The sequence below is a fragment of the Nanorana parkeri genome, unplaced genomic scaffold (assembly GCF_000935625.1).
Source record: "Nanorana parkeri isolate BGI_ZX_2015 unplaced genomic scaffold, ASM93562v1 scaffold195, whole genome shotgun sequence".
Classification (NCBI taxonomy): domain Eukaryota; kingdom Metazoa; phylum Chordata; class Amphibia; order Anura; family Dicroglossidae; genus Nanorana; species Nanorana parkeri.
In genome coordinates, this window is record NW_017306463.1 from 365,234 (window position 1) to 385,412 (window position 20,179).

At 46.2% G+C, this 20,179-nt stretch overlaps 1 protein-coding gene across 1 annotated transcript in view; it reads left to right on the forward strand.

The window, feature by feature from the left end:
- CENPN (centromere protein N) overlaps positions 1 to 3,447 on the forward strand; it is a 23,650-nt gene extending 20,203 nt beyond the window's left edge. Inside the window, exons 9-11 of the mRNA XM_018555404.1 lie at positions 11 to 123; positions 1,470 to 1,587; positions 3,324 to 3,447. Coding sequence (XP_018410906.1) covers positions 11 to 123; positions 1,470 to 1,587; positions 3,324 to 3,442 — 350 coding nt within the window. The 3' untranslated portion in view covers positions 3,443 to 3,447. The remainder of the gene's footprint in view (positions 1 to 10; positions 124 to 1,469; positions 1,588 to 3,323) is intronic.
- Positions 3,448 to 20,179: the final 16,732 nt, after the last annotated feature.

The following is a 20,179-nucleotide window of genomic DNA, read 5'->3' on the forward strand; positions in this document are numbered from 1 at the left end:
TCTTTCCTAGTGGATTCAAGGGTGACTTATGAAAACCTTAAAGAAAAAGAGAGGGTTCATCATCTGACTCGTGAAGCATTCGGAGATGGGCCTCTTCCAAAATTAGAACACGCATCGTATAGGGTATGAAAACACAAATAAACTCTGTGGGGGACATTTATCAATTCTATTGCACAGCAAGGCAACGCTAAACAGGAGGAGTGAGACAGATTGTGCAACAGATTTAATGCAATGTTACAGCTGGAGTCAACATTTCCTCTCTCAGCTGCTCTAAAATAGTACTGCGACAGAATAAATCCTGACCACTTCTTAATTGTGTGTCTGTTTAGACGACAAATCTGTCTCATCTTCAGTAATAATTATAAATCATAACTTTGCAAATCTGTTGCTGCTGGTTGCTCAGGTTTACAGTCGCAGAGGTCACAAATACACAGGAAAATTGTAGATTGCAGATTATGCCCCTAATTTGCTTGATGAAAGTCCCCCTGTGGGCATATATAGATATTAGGGATGCACCCATACTGGTTTTTCTGTATTGAGTACCGATATTTATATTTCGGTACTCGCAGATACCGGTACTTACGGTAGCATGGAGCCAGCTTCCCGGACAGTCGGATAACTGGGCAGCTTGTCATTACCTGCTGCCCAGGAAGCCGACTCCATGCTAATTGGCTGGAATGCCTGCCTCCCAGCCAATCAGCATCGAGTCGGCTTCCTGGCCAAACGGGAAACCGAGAGGCGGGCCATTACCCGCTCCCTGATTGGCCGGAAAGCCGGCTCCATGATGTTCGGACGGGAGCGCGTGGCGGAGACACAGGTAGGTATTAACCTCCCCGGCGGTATGATTATGTCAGGAATTTTGTACCAAAAGTGGTACAATTTTTTGCAACTGCTTGCTAGCCATAGATAGATGTATGCAAACACATGCGAGGGTTTAATAGCCCTTTAACGGTTATGTTTTCTTCTGCCCGGAGTTCTTTTAATACTCTTGAAGTTCATTGATACAATTTGTATCAGTGTGTTTATCACATAGATTAAAAATAATGAATGGAACAGGTTTGCTAAGTTGTTCCCCGAGGGCTGCTGTAAAACATGAAGACTTTGCAGTTTTTATTTAACTGTTTCAGTTTCCATTTTTGTGTAAACAAATGAAACCGGTAAAAAAAAAAAAAGTTCTGTTGACATTCGTATATGTTCTTCCATCCTCAGGGATATTTAACTGGTTATGTCAGAAGCCTTGTCACTAGCAATAGGGCATTGATTATATGTCTCCATTCTTACATAAGATGTAGTACTTTGAAGTGTGAAGATTTTATTTTTAATAATATGTTTTAGAAGTAGTGAGGTTTAAATGGTAAAAGCGATGCTTCCCCTGTTGCTTGGGTCCAACTCGGTTTATTGCGTCCTAGTATCAAAGTTCCATTACTTATTCTGATGTGCATAGTTTGTCTCCTAAATCCCTATTACAGCTCGAAACAACATTCAAAGGGGAACAAGGAATTGCTGAAGAGATTGAACCCTTTCGATGTGTTGTCAAGTTCTCCAGCCCCAACCTCCTTGAGTCAATCAGGTCACTGGCACCATCAGGTAAGTGTGCGGCTTTTTCAAAAAGAACCGGTCTTCTTAAAGTTCCCCTATGAGGTAATCACAGTCCCGCCTATATTGATCTGATTGCTCAATGCTGGAAATAGTGCATGCATACAGTATTAATACTCTGTAGGATTTTGGAAGGATTAAATAAGTTTTTATAACTTGTTACTATCAATGATTCAGGTATTGCAGGCCAGGGCAGTGGGAGGGGAGAAGCTGCTTAAAGGTCACTGCCAATAAATCGGCAGGTTGAATAAAAGCACAGCTGCCGGGGATTTAAGGAAGATGGTGACACCACTTCTGCGGGGTAGTGTTGTCACACTGTTAAAAGCAATACTTAAGGTGCCCATACACCGCACGATTATCGCCCGATTTTCCTATGCGATCGCGTTTTCGTCCGATAATCGTAACGTTGATGGGCAGTGTACAACCGCAAATACTGTACAATAGTACGACTTTTGACTTCCCCGCAGGTTCAAAAACTTCAGTCGATCGTACGATTTTCGCCACGTTGGTGGCGTTTCCGTACGTCAAAAGTCGTGCGATCGACACTGCTCATGTGCGGGCGATTAACGCAGGTGTTTTTTTCAACTACCGCTGATTGAGGCTTGCAATAATCGGGGCAGGATGGGGCCGCCGTACGACGGTTGGATCATCGGACGAACAGTGTCGTACGATAATCGTAAGGTGTATGTGCAACTTTTAAGCTGCCCATACACCTTACAACTATCGCACGACTTTCGTTGTGCGATGGTTGTAAGGTGGTTAAAATTTTGTACGACCTGCCCATCTCGGACAGGCAGATCGTACTTGCGATCATCGCAAGCCCTCCCCGCTGAGGGGAGGGCTTGCCGATTATTGCAATCCTGAGCGGGCAATGTGCGCTTGCGGCTTTCGTCTTGCGATTGCGCTATCAACCCGACAGAAATCATACGATTCTCGGCGGGTTTTCTAGCGTGCTCGTAAGACGAAAAGTAATTGCGGTCACACGCTGCCCATACACCTGTCGATTCCTGCGATTATCCTACGATAGTCGTCAGATGGGCAACTTGAGAGACGGCAGAAACTGGCAGTATCAGCAGGTATTTAATAAAGTGCATGTATACCCAGGCTATGGACCTTATACTACGGTATCCGCTTATTCTTAACAAGCGATAAAAGAGCTTTAAAGGAGAACTATGAGATGAGTGATTTCCATTCATCCCATAGTTCTAGCCGACCTGTGACAATGAGACTGTCACAGGTCGGCTCAGTAGATCAGGAGGTGAGCGAACACATACCAGGTTCGTTCACCTCTCGCTCCTGTCACGGCTCTCTGCCGTGACAGGGGGAGGGGCTGGATTCCCCTCTCCGATCTGCCAGCGCTGACTGGCGGAACGGACTCTAGATAGGCAGAGCCAGCTGTCACTCACGCAGCTGGGCGGATCCCGTCATCTACGTCTGGATCCGCTCCGGCTGTAGCTCGCGGTATACTGAGCTTAGGGTAACGGGAGGACGCTAGTTTGTGTCCTCCCGTTACCCTAAGGAGAACTATGGGGAAAAACACTGACCCCATAGTTCTCCTTTAAAACGAGCTGTGCTGGAGCATTTTTTCTGTAAATGGGGATCCCATTTTTGTCAGTTGTCACTAAAACGGGTATCCTCATGTCCAAATTTTGTCTGTATGACCGTTCTGTTCTCCCTGAATATGTGTATATTGACTAATGTTTTTTTGGTTTTTTTTCTCTTAACAGGTGTTGCAGAGGCTCCTATCTCAAGCCTATTGACATGTATACCCCACAGAGCCAGAAATCTGTTTAAAATTTCGGAAAAGAAAGCAATACAGCCCACCAGCAGCCAGGCCGCCAACTAGTGACTTTATTAGGAAGGCTTTTTTGGCAACCTGTATGTATTGGGTCTGTTTGGTTACAAGGGAAGCAAGCTAGATCCTGTTAAAGAGGAGTCACTTGCACTTCCTCCAGGACCAGATCAGAAAGCAGATTGTCCAGCCTTTGTGGTTTTATCTATGTCTGCTAAACAGATCCATATTTTTGGGGCTGCAACAATAAAAGCCACAAGTAGACCCTTTTCTACGGTAAGGGCGTTTTGTAGAGATGTGAGGAGTGGGTTTCCATTGTGACCAACAAGATTTCAGCTTTCGTTTCTTTGTAGTCAGAGCGGTGCTCTTTGATGCTATAAAATGAAGGCCTAAATCTTTTGGATGAAACTTCAATCAGAAGAGCCCTGGAACGTGTATATAAATGTACATTTTGAAGTGCTTGAAGACGCATATAAGAACAGACATGCTTATGGAGGGCTGTCACCTTCAATGAGAATTCTTGGTAGGGAGATCTTTTCCTTTCGCTAGCTTTAGTTGGAGCCAAAGATTTTAATTGAAGGGGAAAGTGATCCATGTAAGCGTGGCTGTTTATAAGCTTGCTGCTGATTGGCTGGAATTTTAAATGGAAGTGCAGTTTTATTTTATAAACCTAGTGATCTGCACAATGCAGTGTGCTCCTGTTTAGTAGGAAATATTTTTGCTCAGATGTGTGTCATGTTGCTGGGAAGGGACTTGCTGCAGCCTCGATCTCAACGCCTTGCACTCAGTCTTCAGCGTGTAGAAAAGCAAGCGTGTACAGCAGGCATCTGCAAAGCTTTCAACAAGCTTCAAGCAGCTTCTTTTTTTTTTTAAGCCTTTAAAAGCTCCATTCAGCTCCAGCTTGGGGAGGTAAAACAGTTCCTGTCACTTTAAAAAAAGATTCTAGCTGCTTTAGTACTGATTGAATTTTACTGAAGCCTGCTAGCAGCTTAAAGAAACTGTCAGCCCCCCCATTAGGATCTGTGTTTAATATCTCCGTGCCGGATCAGAGGTTTTCTTTAAGCCCTCATTCACACTGGAATTGGCCCGCACGTACAGCTCCGTGCAGGGCCGTACCAAGCTGCTCCTCGGAAGGACAGGCGCTGCATGTGTTTTACTGCGCAGCCCCCGTCCTTCTCTATGGGACTACGGGGTCGTACGCCCCCCTACACTCACCTCAAGTGCAGGTCCGTAGGTGTGCGTGTTTTCCGGCTCTGACGCAGACAGGATCCATCCTGTCAGCATACGAGGGCGGGTGAGCGTGGGGGGGTGCGTATGGCCGCGTAGTCCCATAGAGAAGGTCGGGGGCTGCTTACTAAATCACATGCAGCGCCTGTCCTTCCCGGGAGCTGCTTGGTACGGCCCTGCACGCACCTGTCTGCTTGGCACGCAGCACGGAGCTGTACTTGCTGGCCGATTACAGTGTGAGTGACGGCAAAAAGTCTTCAATAGAGCTCCTCAAAGCTTTCCCAATGTTTCGCAGTAGCTCGCTGTACGCACTGCTCTAGCTAATGTCCATGTGAACAAGGCCTCAGAGCCTCGGAATCCTTTATGATTGATTTAACATGGTGACCACATCCTTGCACATTTTTCTTTTAAATATTTTGTATACTACGTAAAATGATGATCTTGCAGCTTGGAATTATGTATATAGTGCAGGTTTTAAAGTTTGGCGTGCAGTTGCATGCAGAGTGTCACTGCCATTTTATTGTACAAATTGTGAGATAAAAGCAATTAAATTATTCATGATTTGTTTTTATTGGGTACCTTTTATCAGCATTGATTATTTTAGAGAGTGCCGGATCAGAGGTTTTCTTTAAGCCCTCATTCACACTGGAATTGGCCCGCACGTACAGCTCCGTGCAGGGCCGTACCAAGCTGCTCCTCGGAAGGACAGGCGCTGCATGTGTTTTACTGCGCAGCCCCCGTCCTTCTCTATGGGACTACGGGGTCGTACGCCCCCCTACACTCACCTCAAGTGCAGGTCCGTAGGTGTGCGTGTTTTCCGGCTCTGACGCAGACAGGATCCATCCTGTCAGCATACGAGGGCGGGTGAGCGTGGGGGGGTGCGTATGGCCGCGTAGTCCCATAGAGAAGGTCGGGGGCTGCTTACTAAATCACATGCAGCGCCTGTCCTTCCCGGGAGCTGCTTGGTACGGCCCTGCACGCACCTGTCTGCTTGGCACGCAGCACGGAGCTGTACTTGCTGGCCGATTACAGTGTGAGTGACGGCAAAAAGTCTTCAATAGAGCTCCTCAAAGCTTTCCCAATGTTTCGCAGTAGCTCGCTGTACGCACTGCTCTAGCTAATGTCCATGTGAACAAGGCCTCAGAGCCTCGGAATCCTTTATGATTGATTTAACATGGTGACCACATCCTTGCACATTTTTCTTTTAAATATTTTGTATACTACGTAAAATGATGATCTTGCAGCTTGGAATTATGTATATAGTGCAGGTTTTAAAGTTTGGCGTGCAGTTGCATGCAGAGTGTCACTGCCATTTTATTGTACAAATTGTGAGATAAAAGCAATTAAATTATTCATGATTTGTTTTTATTGGGTACCTTTTATCAGCATTGATTATTTTAGAGGTCTCGCTTGTTCCGGTGAGTGTTTTATTGCGTGGCGGTGGAGGAATAAAACGCAGACACATTGAGGGCCTGTTCACACCATATGCAGTGCGTTCCGGCCACGTTCTGGGGCTCAGTATTTCGTGGGGCTGGAGGGCGCAATGCGATCGCAAGGCACATTGTGCCTGCGGTGCGATCAAAATGCTACAAGCAATATTTTGAACCGCACCGGACGGCAGGCACAATGTGCCTTGCGATCCCGTGCGGGCGATTGCATTGAGGCCGTGGCTACGGTGCCATTCACTTCAATGACTAGTCACGCTCCCTCCGGCCCCACGAAATACTGAGCTGGATGCGATGCAGTGCTGGCCGGAACGCACTGCATATGGTGTGAACAGGCCCTGAAGGGAATTTATCAAAATCTGTAGCAGCTGTGCCTAGCAAACAATCAGCCTTTCTGTCTCATTTTCAAATCTTAACTGAGCAAACTGGAGAGATGCTGATTGGTTCCCATGGACAACTGCTCCAGAGTCTCTCTGCTCCAGTTTTGATAAATTCCCCCCATTTTTTTTTTTATTGACATTTCTTGATATATATGTCAGTGAACCTGAACTTGTTAAATGCTATGTGGAAAAAAAAGTGTTCTTGTGAAACATAAGTGGTGATGGGTCGGTAAAGGTTTACAGATGATTAATACCATTAGTTGTATTGATATTACAGGAAGGACGGGTCACAGCGTTACTTTACAATCACTTACCCACCAGTCCTCATATATTAGCACTGATCGTTCTGAAACTGATGAGAGCTATGCAGAGTTCTGATAAATTGCCACGCTGAGAATTTGCTGATCTGCTGTATTTTATACCTATGAACAATTTACCGGGCCGGAGGGGGCGTGGCTGGCCATTTAAGTGAATGGCACCGTAGCCACGCCGGCCGCAATGCGATCGCCCGCACGGGATCGCAAGGCACATTGTGCCTGCGGTCTGGTGCGATCAAAATATTGCTTGTAGCATTTTGACCGCACAGCAGGCACAATGTGCGGGCGATCGCATTGCGGCCGGAGGGCATAGCTACGGTGCCATTCACTTCAATGGCCACCACGCCCCCTCCAGCCCGTCAAAAAAATTAGCCAGCCGCAATGTGAGGCAGTGCGTTGCGGCCAGAATCAGACCGGAACGCACTGCTTATGGTGTGAACTAACCCTTACAGTTCTGCAAATGTTTATCAAAACCATGTTCTTGATAAACATTTGCTCTTTGTGTGAGAATCAAATCCCTTGTGAGTAGAATCGATACAATCTCCAAAATGCCCTCTGTATGTGACGACGAAGCCGTGTTCAATTCACAAACCAAAACTCGCTCTAGGCTCAAAAGGGAACTCCAGTAAAGAAAAAAAAACATGAAAACATTGTAAAAATGATCTCGCATATATCATCTCTGCCCACGCTATTTTGTCATTTAATTTCAGCGGCTGCAGTTTCATTTAAAACTGCTGCCGCTGTCATTTTCTACAACTGTCAAAAAAAATGCAATGCATGATGGTGAAGCACTGTTGTTATACAGAACACCCCCAGAACTATCACTTCCTCCTCCTGCGATTGGCTGACTGATTTTACATAGTTACATAGTATTTGAGGTTGAATAAAGACATTAGTCCATCAAGTCCAACCTATTTTCCCTGAAGTCTGGCTCTAAAATACAAGTACCATTTGGGGCATCCCTTGCAATACGAATTTCATTTTTGGGCAGATACTCCCTAAAGGCAGGTTTACACCATTTTCTGGATCGGATCTGGTCCGGAAAATGGTGTGAACCTGCACGTGGTTCCAGTGCATTCCAGACTAGACAAAATGAGGCATGCAGTATTTTTCTGGTCTGGTCTGGAACAGACTGCGCTGGTGTGAACAGAGGCTAGAAATAGCATAGGGATGCATTTTGGGTCCGGAAACAGTCTGGTCTGGAGATGATCTGGATGTGGTGTGAACCTGCGCTAAAGGCTTGTTCACACCATGTCCGGATTCTGCCAGACCAGAACAGTTCGCTCCTGCACTAAAAACGCATCACAATGTATCCCTATGTGTTTTATGGGTTCCAGTTCACACCAGCGCAGTGCTTTCCGTTACGGACAGAAAAAAAAATACTGCATGTCACTTTTTTTCTGGTGCAGAACGCGCAGAAATGCGTACGAACGTGTCAAACATGCAACGGAAACACACCACACTGCAGCTAACTTTAAAAAAAAAAAGTGTATTCTTGCTCCACTTTTGATGAAGGCCGGAAGGGAGCTCAGAGCAAGAATCTGCATACTGATAGACCCCCCCCCCCCCAAAAAAAAAACTGGAACGGGGTAAAAACGCGCTGCACGCATTGCACCGCGTCTGCAGATCTGGACCAGAAAATGGTGTGAACGAGCCCTTAAGGTGGCCATACACCTTACAACCATTGTACAACTTTTTTTGTCCAGACTTCTCACCCTCGTTCGATTTTCGTTCACACAGCCCATCATGCCCAGACCAATGTAGTTCACAATAAACATTCGTCGGCACCACTAACTGGCCGATTTTAGTCAATCAAAAGAACAGATTTTGGTTTGAACATGTGCAGTTTTCAGCTTGAGATTTTTGTTGTACAAAAGCGCCATTGGTCTGTAGATTTTCCTCCAACTTGCCTGCCGGAAAGACGCAAATCTGCCAGTTGTACAGTAATTGCGGTTGTGCACTTCCCATCAACAGGAAGATTTTCGGAGGAAAATGCGATTGCAGACAAAAATCAGCAGATAATTGTAAGGTGTAAGGGCACCTTATAGGTTAATTACTACTAAAGGGAGGCACTGTCTGGTTACAACACAGGAAGTCCATCAGCTGATTATAATGATTCCAGACCCTCCTGTTCAGGGACCAGTTTGGAGACAAAGTGCTGCAAATAACAGGTAGGAAACTGCAATCGTGTTTAACCTCCTTGCAATGTACATAGAGCCCCCAGAGGGGATTGTTCTTTGTCTCAACAATAGTGTGACTCTGTAAAGTAAACCTATGCTGAAAGATACATTGAACACTAGTAATTCAAGATGTTTAGAAAAGCAAATGACACTATTAGGGTGTAAGGCCGAGGTCCTCTGGTGTAACCCTCATAGCTAGACAGTGTCATATGTTTCTTTGTTTGCAGGGTAGCTTGTAAGTGTGCTGGGAAATGTTGGCTTTTGTATTGTGTAAAGCCCTTCCATGTGGGGATCACTGTAAAGCTTGTTATGAATAAATGAGTGCATTTGTTTCTCCAACTACACCCTTGTTTGCCCAAGCCTGTACCAAACTGTCACTGACAGACCCCCTTCCCGGTGTAATCAGTTGAGGCAGGGGCATTCCCCACTTCTTTGTGACATGTAGCTGCCTTGGCTGCAACTGATTAGGATAGGAGGAAGGGCTGGTTCACACCACAAACAGTGCGTTCCAGAGCAGTCAGCATCTGGAACGCACTGTATTGCAACCCGGCCAGCTACCTGCGGCAGGGGGTGTGTCGGTGGATCGAAGTCAATGGCACTGCAGCCATGCCCCCCACCCACAGTGCTTGCAGCATTTTTGCACATCTCACAGGACCGGAACACAGGCACTAATGTGCCACGTGTTTGGGTGCGGGCGATTGCACTGTAGGGTTGGAGGCGTGGCTACGGTGCCATTTACTTTAATGCACTGCCATACCACATCCCGCCCCTGAATGCAGGAAGCTGGCCGGGTTGCGCTACAGTGCGTTCCTGAGGCTGAGCGCTCTGGAACGCACTGTTGTGTGAACCGGACCTAAGGGGATGTCGGTGACTGTTTTGCATGTGCTTTGGTGTACTTGGTTCACACCAAGCCCCTGCACATCACTACTTGTGAGTGGGTGATCACTGGACACAATGTGGTGCACAACTGTGTATGATAACAGTGCACATTATTTGCCGAATTGGAAGTGTGTTAATATTGGCCACATGACGGCGCACTTTTGGTCTTCCTGGCCTGCGACATTATTTTTGCACTGGCGTAACATTCACTGTTTCTTCTTTGATAATCTCTCATAATGTATTTATTTTCATAGCATTGCGTTGATTGCACTGACATGGTTGGTTAATGATTTATATTGTGTGTTGTCTAAATAATGCTCATGTACATATGCTAAATATTATCTTCTATGTAATGTTAACCTCTTGCCGTCCGTCCGTAGTAAAAAAACGGACGGACGGCACTGCTGCATTTGCGGGTTGCCGTCTTCAGACGTCAATTATTTTCTGCTCGCGCGCGTACCCTAGCGGGCACGCACGGGCATAAAAGACCCGGCGATTAAACACACCCGTTACCGGGTGTTTGACATATAGGCGATCAGCGGGTCCATAGCCCGCCGATCGCCTATATGTGCTCGTTCGCGGCATAGCCTAGAGACCCCTAATGTCTCCATAAAGAGGACCTGTCAGTGTGCCTTTGCTATTATATAGGGGGTTGTTATCCCCCTATATAATAGCAATAACAATAAGTGCAAAAAAAAATATAAAAAAATAAAATAAAAGTCACATATAAAAAAAAGGGGGAAAAAACCCCCCAAAATGTTTAACCCCCCCACCCCCACGTTTACGCGCCTATAAACGTAAATACGCGTCCGGTGCCCCAGCGCGCAAAAATTACAATTGCGCTACACATGTTACATATCGCCGCGAACGTCGCAGTGAGAGCAATCATTTTAGGGCCATCAATCACTGATAACACTAAACTGATGAGCGGTAACAGCTTTTAAAGCATCGCCTATGGTCAATTTTGGGTATTATCGTTTTTTGAGGTTTCGCGCACGCAATTTTAAGGCTTGACATGTTTGGTGTCTTTTAACCGACGTGACCCCGTCTTTTATATTTTACCAAAAAATTGGGTAATAATAAATGTATCATTTAATATAGGGGAAACTGTGTTTTTTTAAAAAAAAATTCGGTAATTTTTCCTTAATATAGTAAAAAATAAAACCCCCAGTGGTGAATACATACCACCAAAAGAAAGCTCTATCTGTCCCCAAAAAAGGGTATAAAATTCATTTCAGTACAGCGCTGCATGACGGAATAAATGTCAGTCAAAGTATCGCAGCGCTGAATACTGAAAAATGGCCTGGATGGGAAGGGGGTTTAACACCCCGGATGTCAACTGGTTAAGGAGGGGACTGAGGAGTTACGCTTGCCGCAGTTAACACTGCCTGCACCAGTGGCGGAACAATCGTCATAGTGACGCAGGCAGCCACTATGTGGCACAGTGGGGCCAGGCCAGGACATCCCCCTGATGCTGTGCGGGTCGCCTAGGTTGCTATGGCATCTACGGCTGCTGGCTGTTGCCGGCAGCTGTGAGGAGGAACGCGCCACTATTCACATCGCCGACAACCTGGTGAGTCGGTGACAACCAGCAACTGCTCGTCGTCGGCAGCGATGGAGAAGGCGGGGCCCGCCAGCGACCGTGGAGGAGAAGGAGGTGGACAGAGGATCGGGGCTGAAATGTAAGAGGGCTTAACCGCCCACCTGAGACCCTGCAGAGCTCACCATAGAGAGTCTATGGTGGGCTCTGCAGGGTCACTCTCAGGTGGGCGGTTTGGGTTATCAGGTGGGTGTAACTAGAAATCACAGGGCCGCATAGCAAAATTTTGTATGGGGCCCTGTGATTTCTAGTTACACCCACCTGATAACCCAAACCGCCCACCTGAGAGTGACCCTGCAGAGCCCACCATAGACTCTCTATGGTGAGCTCTGCAGGGTCTCAGGTGGGCGGTTTGGGTTATCAGGTGGGTGTAACTAGAAATCACAGGGCCGCATAGCAAAATTTTGTATGGGGCCCTGTGATTTCTAGTTACACCCACCTGATAACCCAAACCGCCCACCTGAGAGTGACCCTGCAGAGCCCACCATAGACTCTCTATGGTGAGCTCTGCAGGGTCTCAGGTGGGCGGTTTGGGTTATCAGGTGGGTGTAACTAGAAATCACAGGGCCCCATACAAAATTTTGCTATGGGGCCCTGTGATTTCTAGTTACTCCCCTGCACTGTGCTGGCAGATGTCCATTATCAGTTGGAAGCTGGATGATCAGTCCTAGCACAGGGTTGAAGATCTCAAGGCTTGGGTGGTGCATTGTATGTTGTACTTTGTTTAAAAAAAAGAAAACTGCCCCTCAGTCTGTCCCTTACCTGCACGTTGCCATCTATTCTAAGCAGTAATGGTTTCCTGTAGTGCATAAACCTTCTCCAAAGAAACAACTAGAAAGGTAAGAAATATTTTTAGTTATGCTGACATAACAAACCTATAGTAGGGGGGTTCTCAAATTAGACTGCAAATACACTTTAAGGGAGGACATGGTATTGTACTTTTTCTTACTTTTAGAAGCTGATTATTACTAAACCATCTCTGTATTGTTTGTGTGCTGCCTGAAAGAAATGTATCATCACTGCCGTAGGCTGCGGCCTGACTTACTATTGTGTGAAATGACGTGGCCATAAACAATGGTACACAGGGAAATGTAAAAACCTGCGCTGCTCTGGGCAACTGACGTGAACACAGCTCCCATCAAGCCCTTTGTGTCAGTGCATGTGATGGGAACAGCTATTGTAAGTGAATTCTGGAAAATGAAAAGGCCTTGTGTATTCTTCTGTCACAAGCACACATTATGCTAAGAAACTGTAATGACCACAAACAGCCACAAGATGGCAGCATCTCATCGGTAATAAGCAGACAGCAAAACCCTTGAAATCGTTTTTAGGTCTCAGGGTAACCCTACAAAAATGATTAGACCTACAGTACAGGGGTCATCAGAAGGTAACACATGGAGTACAGGGGTCATCAGAAGGTAACACATGGAGTACAGGGGTCATCAGAAGGTAACACATGGAGTACAGGGGTAATCAGAAGGTAACACATGGAGTACAGGGGGTCATCAGAAGGTAACACATGGAGTACAGGGGGACATCAGAAGGTAACACATGGAGTACAGGGGACATCAGAAGGTAACACATGGCAGTGAAGGAGGAGGTGTGGCCCGGCCTGGTGACCTAAGAGCAGGAGGAGCCAGTGATGTAAGAGGAGGTGGGGCCTATCGATAGAGGAGAAGACAGAGCCCGACGATGAAAGAGGCGGCGGGGGCCTGTGGACAGAAGAGGCGTCGGGGCCAGGCGACCACGGAGGCGGACCGCGCTGACAGGTAAGAGGTGTGCAGCCCACCTGAGACCCTGCAGAGACCGCCATAGAGAGTCTATGGCGGGCTCTGCAGGATCACTCTCAGGTGGGATCTCAGGGGTGCTCTGCAAGGGGCATAACTAGAAATCACAGGGCCCCATACAAAATTTTGCTATGGGGCCCTGTGGTTTCTAGTTACGCCTCTGGGTGTGTATATAATCTACCTCTTTAGTGTCTTTGATGTTCCAATGATATGTAGAGTTGAAGATGGCTGACACTATCTAACATCAAGACTTTTGTGTTGTTTGTGTTGTGAAGCACATGATGTGACTATATATGCACTTCCTGTATACTTTTTGTTAAAACAAATGAAAAACACACTAAAACACTGTAAACTCAAATAGGGAAAATCCATTTCTTCTCCACCAATGGTAGTTTCCTTTTATGGTCTTAATTGGAATTGATGGCGGCCCTCGCTGTGTTACTATGCGACTCGCCAATCAACTATTCTGTAGCCATCCGTACAATGAATACTTTCAGTTCACAAGAAGGTGAACCTAATAAGGTTGTGAGGTTGGTGAGTGAAGAGCTGATGACAACTTATTCATCTTCGGTCGAGCTTAAAGAAAAAAGAAACACAAATAGCAAATAATGAATCCTAAGATATACTCAGACAACAAAGGGTTTCATAACTGATCAATCTCTATAAATATAGCCAAAGTAAATAGGAAGATTAGGTAATAGACATTGCCTGCTGAGGAGGAGCACACAGAGGACGAGGAGAGGTCAAGTAACAGTGGAGGACGGACAGACTGAACCATCAGAAAGAGGTTCTTTGCAGTAACAGCAATTAAAGTAGAATTCCCGGAAAATGAACTGGGAAAAAAAAGCTGGAGTTCTTTTTGAGCTGTGCTATTGTTATTTCTTATCCTGCTTTCAATTGATTCCCCAACATACATAGCACACCAGCTGAAATTTCAGATCAGACTGATAGTTTGAGTACCTGCAGTGAGAACGGGTAAAGCGGGGCTGGGAATGAAGTGAAGTTGGGATGTCTGGGGTGTGTTTAGCCTTTCACTACAGCTGCCAAAAGCAGATGATTCATTTCTTGTTGCTAGTTGTGACAATCCTGCTGAACACCATAAAACATCTGCCTGTACTTCTGAAATGTGGTCCAGCAAGTGAAAGCTTGTGTGCAGAACTCTTTAGGTCGAACAAGACACGGCTCACAGGCCCTGGCATGCACGTCTCCTAAACAGACTATTTCATAACTTTGTGTCTGATATTAAAGGAAACGTGGAAAGAGAAAAAAAATGGCTGACTTTGATCACATATACTACTGAGAATGCTGGCTGCCTGGCTGTCATCACGAGCTACTGGCTTCAATGATTATTGAGACACTGAGCCAGAACAAGTATGCAGATCAGTGGTTTACTAGTTACGATGTCCTTACTTGCTGCATGTTTGTTCCAGTGACTCAGCAAGCATGGACGCCAGAGATAGCCAGGCATTGCGCATATTCAATAAAAGGGAGAGCCCACACATGTCTCTATAAACAGTTGTTTTCTGTTTTCAATGGCACTAGAAAGGTGTCTTGCACCTTTAAAAGGGAAAAACAGCCGCAATTTTCACCTTATCCCTGGTGGGATGATCAAAGATCCAGTGACAAATGATCAAAGATCCAGTGCTGATCATCTTACAGGACCATTCATTAGCAGCTTCATCTAACGCACTTCCTGTTGGTTCCGGCTGTCATGGACACACCCCCCCTGAGGGTTCATTGGCAAGTTTACAAAATCAAAGCCATTGTGCAGCCCTTTGGACCTGTTGGCGGCTACAATTGGGCCCCTCCATATTTACTAAGTTGACCACCACTGATGAAATGGATGCATTGGTTTTCTTTTTTTTTTCCAGGCTTTTTCCCTTTATTTTTAACTGGTGATCCCGCCAGCAACACACTTTCTGTCCTGTACACAGGGCCGAATTTACCATTAGACAGAGTAGGCACGTGCCTATTCGTAGAGGGGAGCCATGCAGGTACCCAGGGGCGTCCCGAGGCCTGGGGTCACCCAGAGCGGAGATCAGGTGACACCCAGCCATGAGGTCACCACGCGCGTGCGCGATCATCTATTGACGCCAGCAGCCATCTTAATGATGGACGTCGGCAGAGAGAGGAGGGGACGTTCACCTCGCGGGATAAGGTATGCCGTCGGGTCCCCTCCTCTCTTCTGACCATGTCGGGCTCTCAGTCCATGACCGAGTGCCTGACTTTTTAGAGGGGGTGACACCAAAATGACTGTCAGTCATTTTGGTGTCACCCCTCCAATGGTGTCACCAGGGTGCGGGCTGCACCCCCCTTGTGACGCCACCTACTCTGACTGATTCCCGTTGTTGTGTCAGGATACAACACCGACAATAGCGAGGAGGGTGCATTCTGCACAAAGTGCTGCCTCCTGCTCCAAGACCATCGGCGCCTATAGGAACCACCGGCTTCTGCAAACGCAGGGGAAGAACCCCGGTGCTGCATAAGGCTGCCCTGTAAAACACCTGTCTGATGCGGGCAGGTGTTTAGGGAAGTCTGAGGCAACACCGGGGTCTTCCTCTGCATATGTGAAAGCCGGCGGGTACTGTAGCAGGTAAGGGCACCGGCTCATTTTAAACAGATTTCCATTTGCGCCTAACAGGAGGTGTGTTAGGACTACTGAACTTCCTGTAATGTCGGATATTTCTTCATATCATAAACGAGGAAAGAATTCAGCAGTATCATTACATATTACATATCATCACATATTACATATCATCACATATTGCATATCATCACATATTGCATATCATTATATTTATGCCCTTTCCGGCTGTTTAGCTCTGTAAAGCCTTCTGTAAAGTATTCTGACTTGCATAGTCATCTGACTTCCTTTGGTAGTAAAATATACAGTGTGTTTTTGCTCCGTGTGATCAGATTTGTCATGCTGCCAAATACACAGTGTATAGACTTTGTTAAGACTCTGAAATCATTTAGCCGCAGCACATTCCTCAACAGATCTCTACTGATTGCCAAGATTACCAATTTCTATGCGTCAGCGAGCTCATCACAAAGGACGTTTTTAGGTATCCGTCTACCCGTACAGCGAACACATGCATTAGCATTCTCCCAAATGATATGCAATCACTCCTCATTTTTGGTGGTGCAATCTCCTCTCCCCCAGCAGTAAGCTGCAGAAAAAGAACCATTGCTCTTTATGTGGAAGCAGCAGTCTCTCTGAAGCATTCCGCCACACCCCATGCTTAGTCAGAGCTACTACTCTACAATCATCTCTGACTAAGCAGAGCATGTATTGGACTGCGGTGGAGAGACCACTGCTTCTGCATAGAGAGGAGAGGTCCTTCTCTGCACCTTACTGGGTGAGAATCAGACACGTGTCAAGCGTAACACTTAAATATATTGATGGCTGCACATTTAATGGGGACATTTACTAAAACTGGAGCAGACAGAATCTGGAGCAGCTGTGCATAGTAACCAATCAGCTTCTATGTTCAGATGGTTCAGCTAAGCTTTGAAAATGAAAACTAGAAGCTGACTGGTTGCCATAGACAGCTGCTTTACATGCTGTTCGGTCCAGTTTTAGTCAGTTACCTCCCAATGTATTTAGCTAAATAGCAAACAGCATGTAAAGCAGACCAACTTTATTCTTAAAGAGGAACTCCAGGATTTAACAAAATGAATCCTTGCAGTGGGACTGCCCATTCACTGCAAGGGTTAACTGCTCGTTTTGGTCTAGGGGCAAAAATAAAGAAATGTTACTTACCTGATCCTTATTCCCACCTGGCTGCTAGACCGGTCTCCACAAAATATATACTCCTCTCACGTTCCCTGGGCTCTGGTGGTCTAAGCCCCGCTGACGTCATTACGTCTTTTCCAGGTCTACTGACTTGCATTAGACCTGAGGATGACAGGGGACACTCAACAGCCAGAGCAGAGGGGGAGAGAGGTGAGCACTCGCCACTGCAGGATCAGATGAGTATATCTTTTGTATTCTGGCCCCTAGGCAAAAGCAAGCTCTTAACCCTTGCAGTGCTTCGGTAGCCCCACTGCAAGGGTACGTTTTATAAACTCCCGGAGTCCTTTTACTTTCAAGGTCAGCTTATTCTTTACAATAAACCACCCCTACTTGTCACCCCTCGCTCCTGAACTATTGAACCTATTTTATTGTTCTGAACATGCAAATTCTATGTTGGGCTGAAACTAAGGGGAACTAAAACTCTATTTTACTTCCTGTATTCGTCTTGTTATGTAAGTGTAGCCACTTTGCCCTAAGCGGGGTGACTGCTGGACTATCCAATCTAGTTGATTTTATAGTCTGTGCTCATTTGGCATTCAATAATGGAGTGTTTTGGATATCTGTGTCTCTCCAGCCAATCACGTGGATGTTCATGGCTAGGGTTACCACCTTTTCTTCAAGAGAAACCCGAACACTCTAGCATCGTGTGGACATTTTTGGGGGGAGAATATACAGGGGAGAGCGAGGAGAGAATTAGTTAGGAGGCCTTAAACTGACCGCCAATGTAACAGAGGCATATACACTGATGTTACTGAGGTTGCCTACCTGTTAGGGAGCCAAGAAACCAGACAGAAACTCAAATGCACAATAAACTAAAATGGCAAAAAAAACAATGGAGGAAGTCCAGGACGTTGTCAATGCCAAGACAGAGATCAGATGCCAAAGCAGGTAGTCAGCCAGACCAGGCCAGGGAACACTGAGAGCAGAATGAATAAAAACAGTAGCCGGAGTCAAGAACTAGGGGATCAGTCAGCCAGAGCCAGGGTCATACATGGAGAATAGGAACAACTGCAGATCACTTGGTAGATCAGAAGAAACACAAGGGAGGAGACTGAATGGACAAGCTGAAGGTTAAATCAGACATCCCAACTCTCCCGGACACTTCAGGAGTCTCCCGCTATTAGAGAGCGGCTCCCGGCTGCCTGGGAGAGAAACCTTTTCTCCCGGAAAGGTTTACTCTGCTCGATCTAGCAGAGTAAACCTTTCCCTGCGATCTGTTTTGGGGGCCGCCGTCAGTCAGAGAAAGAAAAAAAAGAAAAACGGCATAGGAATGAATAGCTAGATTGCTATTGGCTAATTCACTTTGCAATAGCCAATAGCAGACTAGCTATTGCACCCACCCACTGCTACTGTCAATCGGCAGAGGGGGACCTGGAGTTCTCCATCAGGTCCTCTTCTAGTGATTGACAGCAACAGAGGGAGGGTGCAATAGCCAGCTTGCTATTGGATATTGCAAATAGCCAATAGCAATCTAGCTATTCATTCCTATGCTGTTTTTCTTTTTTTGTTTGTTTATTCTGACGGCAGCGGCTGTCAGAATACTAAAAAAAACCCAGCAGATAGCAAAGAAGCTATTGCTTCCCGTGCTATCTGCCATCATTTTAGGGGGGTGCTGCCCCCCCCCCCCCATGGCACCTCCCTGAAATGAGAAGGGCACCTCCCTGAAATTGCTTTTTTCAGGTTGGGATCCCTGGTTAAATAGTGAACTGGTGTTGCATCATCACTCTGAGACAGAAGTTTTGCCATAGTTGCAGAATTATGATGTTTACGGGTTTGGTCATAAGAGGGCGCCCAAGAGGAGCTTGTTCCTTTAAATACAGGTCCCCTTTAATAATTTGTGATTTGCCGCACAATGCTGCAAAATGCTCAGTTTCCCTTTTCTTGTATGTTGTTACTTTGTACACTTGTTGTGTAGCAATAATCTACATGCCGGAGACGTCAATTGATGATGCCTGCGTCTGTTCCCTATAGACCCTGGCTGCAAACCCCCATCATTGCAGCTCGGCACCAACACGACACAGGAGTGTCTCCAAAGGCCGCAGTGTACAATATTACACTCTCATGTATTTTTCTGCAGACCAGTAAACCAACAGCCCTCGGAAACGCCTGTGTGAAGATTTCGTTGTCATGGCAACTATGATGTCACTGGCTCTTTAGCCAAGTGTGACTTTTTTTTTAAAGAACAAAAATAGACATTTGAAGTGACAAGCTAATGGAGTTGCAGTGTTGGCTTCTTTATCATACTGTAGATCACGACTCGGTGTTTAGAATCTTGGAGCTCGCTAACATGAATAATACGGGGCCTGACTGTCAATTCTTTTATTCGAGTGATCCCGACAATGGCTCTTCTCGTTGGTCCTGGGGTTGTTTATGGGAAATATATATGTGTAATGGGGCTTTAAGTGAACCTGTGCTCTGCCCATTAAGAGCAAGCAACAGGTTCACCTAAAATGCAGCTGAACAATCTGCTTAAATACACTCCCGGTGCATCAAACCTGAAGGTGTGCAAATTTGTACAGTTTCTTATCCTTAGAAAGCAGCCACACCCTCAGTAGAAAAGCCTATCCCCTGCCAGCATGCTGTACAAAGGACCTTTGCTCTCTCTTTAGAAGCAGTGATCTTTCTGCAGAGGTCTGACACACACCTTGCTGAGTCAGAGCCAGGAAACTTGAGCTCTGTGAATGTGCTGGACCATGCAGAGAGACCTCTGCTTCCACACAGATAGTAAAAGTCCATCTCTACAAAGTGCTAGCAGGGGACAGGCTTTTTTACTCAGGCTGTGGCTACATTTTTAAATAAAAAATAACTGAACGCCTTTTCTTTCACTGATTTGATTGCAGAAGAGATTGCAAAGTGCAAAGTGTTAAGCTGATTTAAACTAAAAGTTCATTGGAGTTTTAACTGCCCCCCTCGCCCCCCCCCATGCACTTACTTACCTTTCTTTGTTCCCCACTGCTCCATTTTGGCTGCCTGGAATAAAGATAAGAAGCTTGAGGACTCCCTCCTCTCCCTGGCTGTGACAGTGAGTGGCCAATCCCTAAGCACCAGCACTGTCAGGTGGAAGGAAGAAGAGTTAGTCTCATGGTCTCCTATAAGAATTACCGGGTATTACTCTTCACTGGATGGAGTGACATTGGATGAAGTTAAGATATGTACAGTATGCAGGGCTGTGCGAGACTG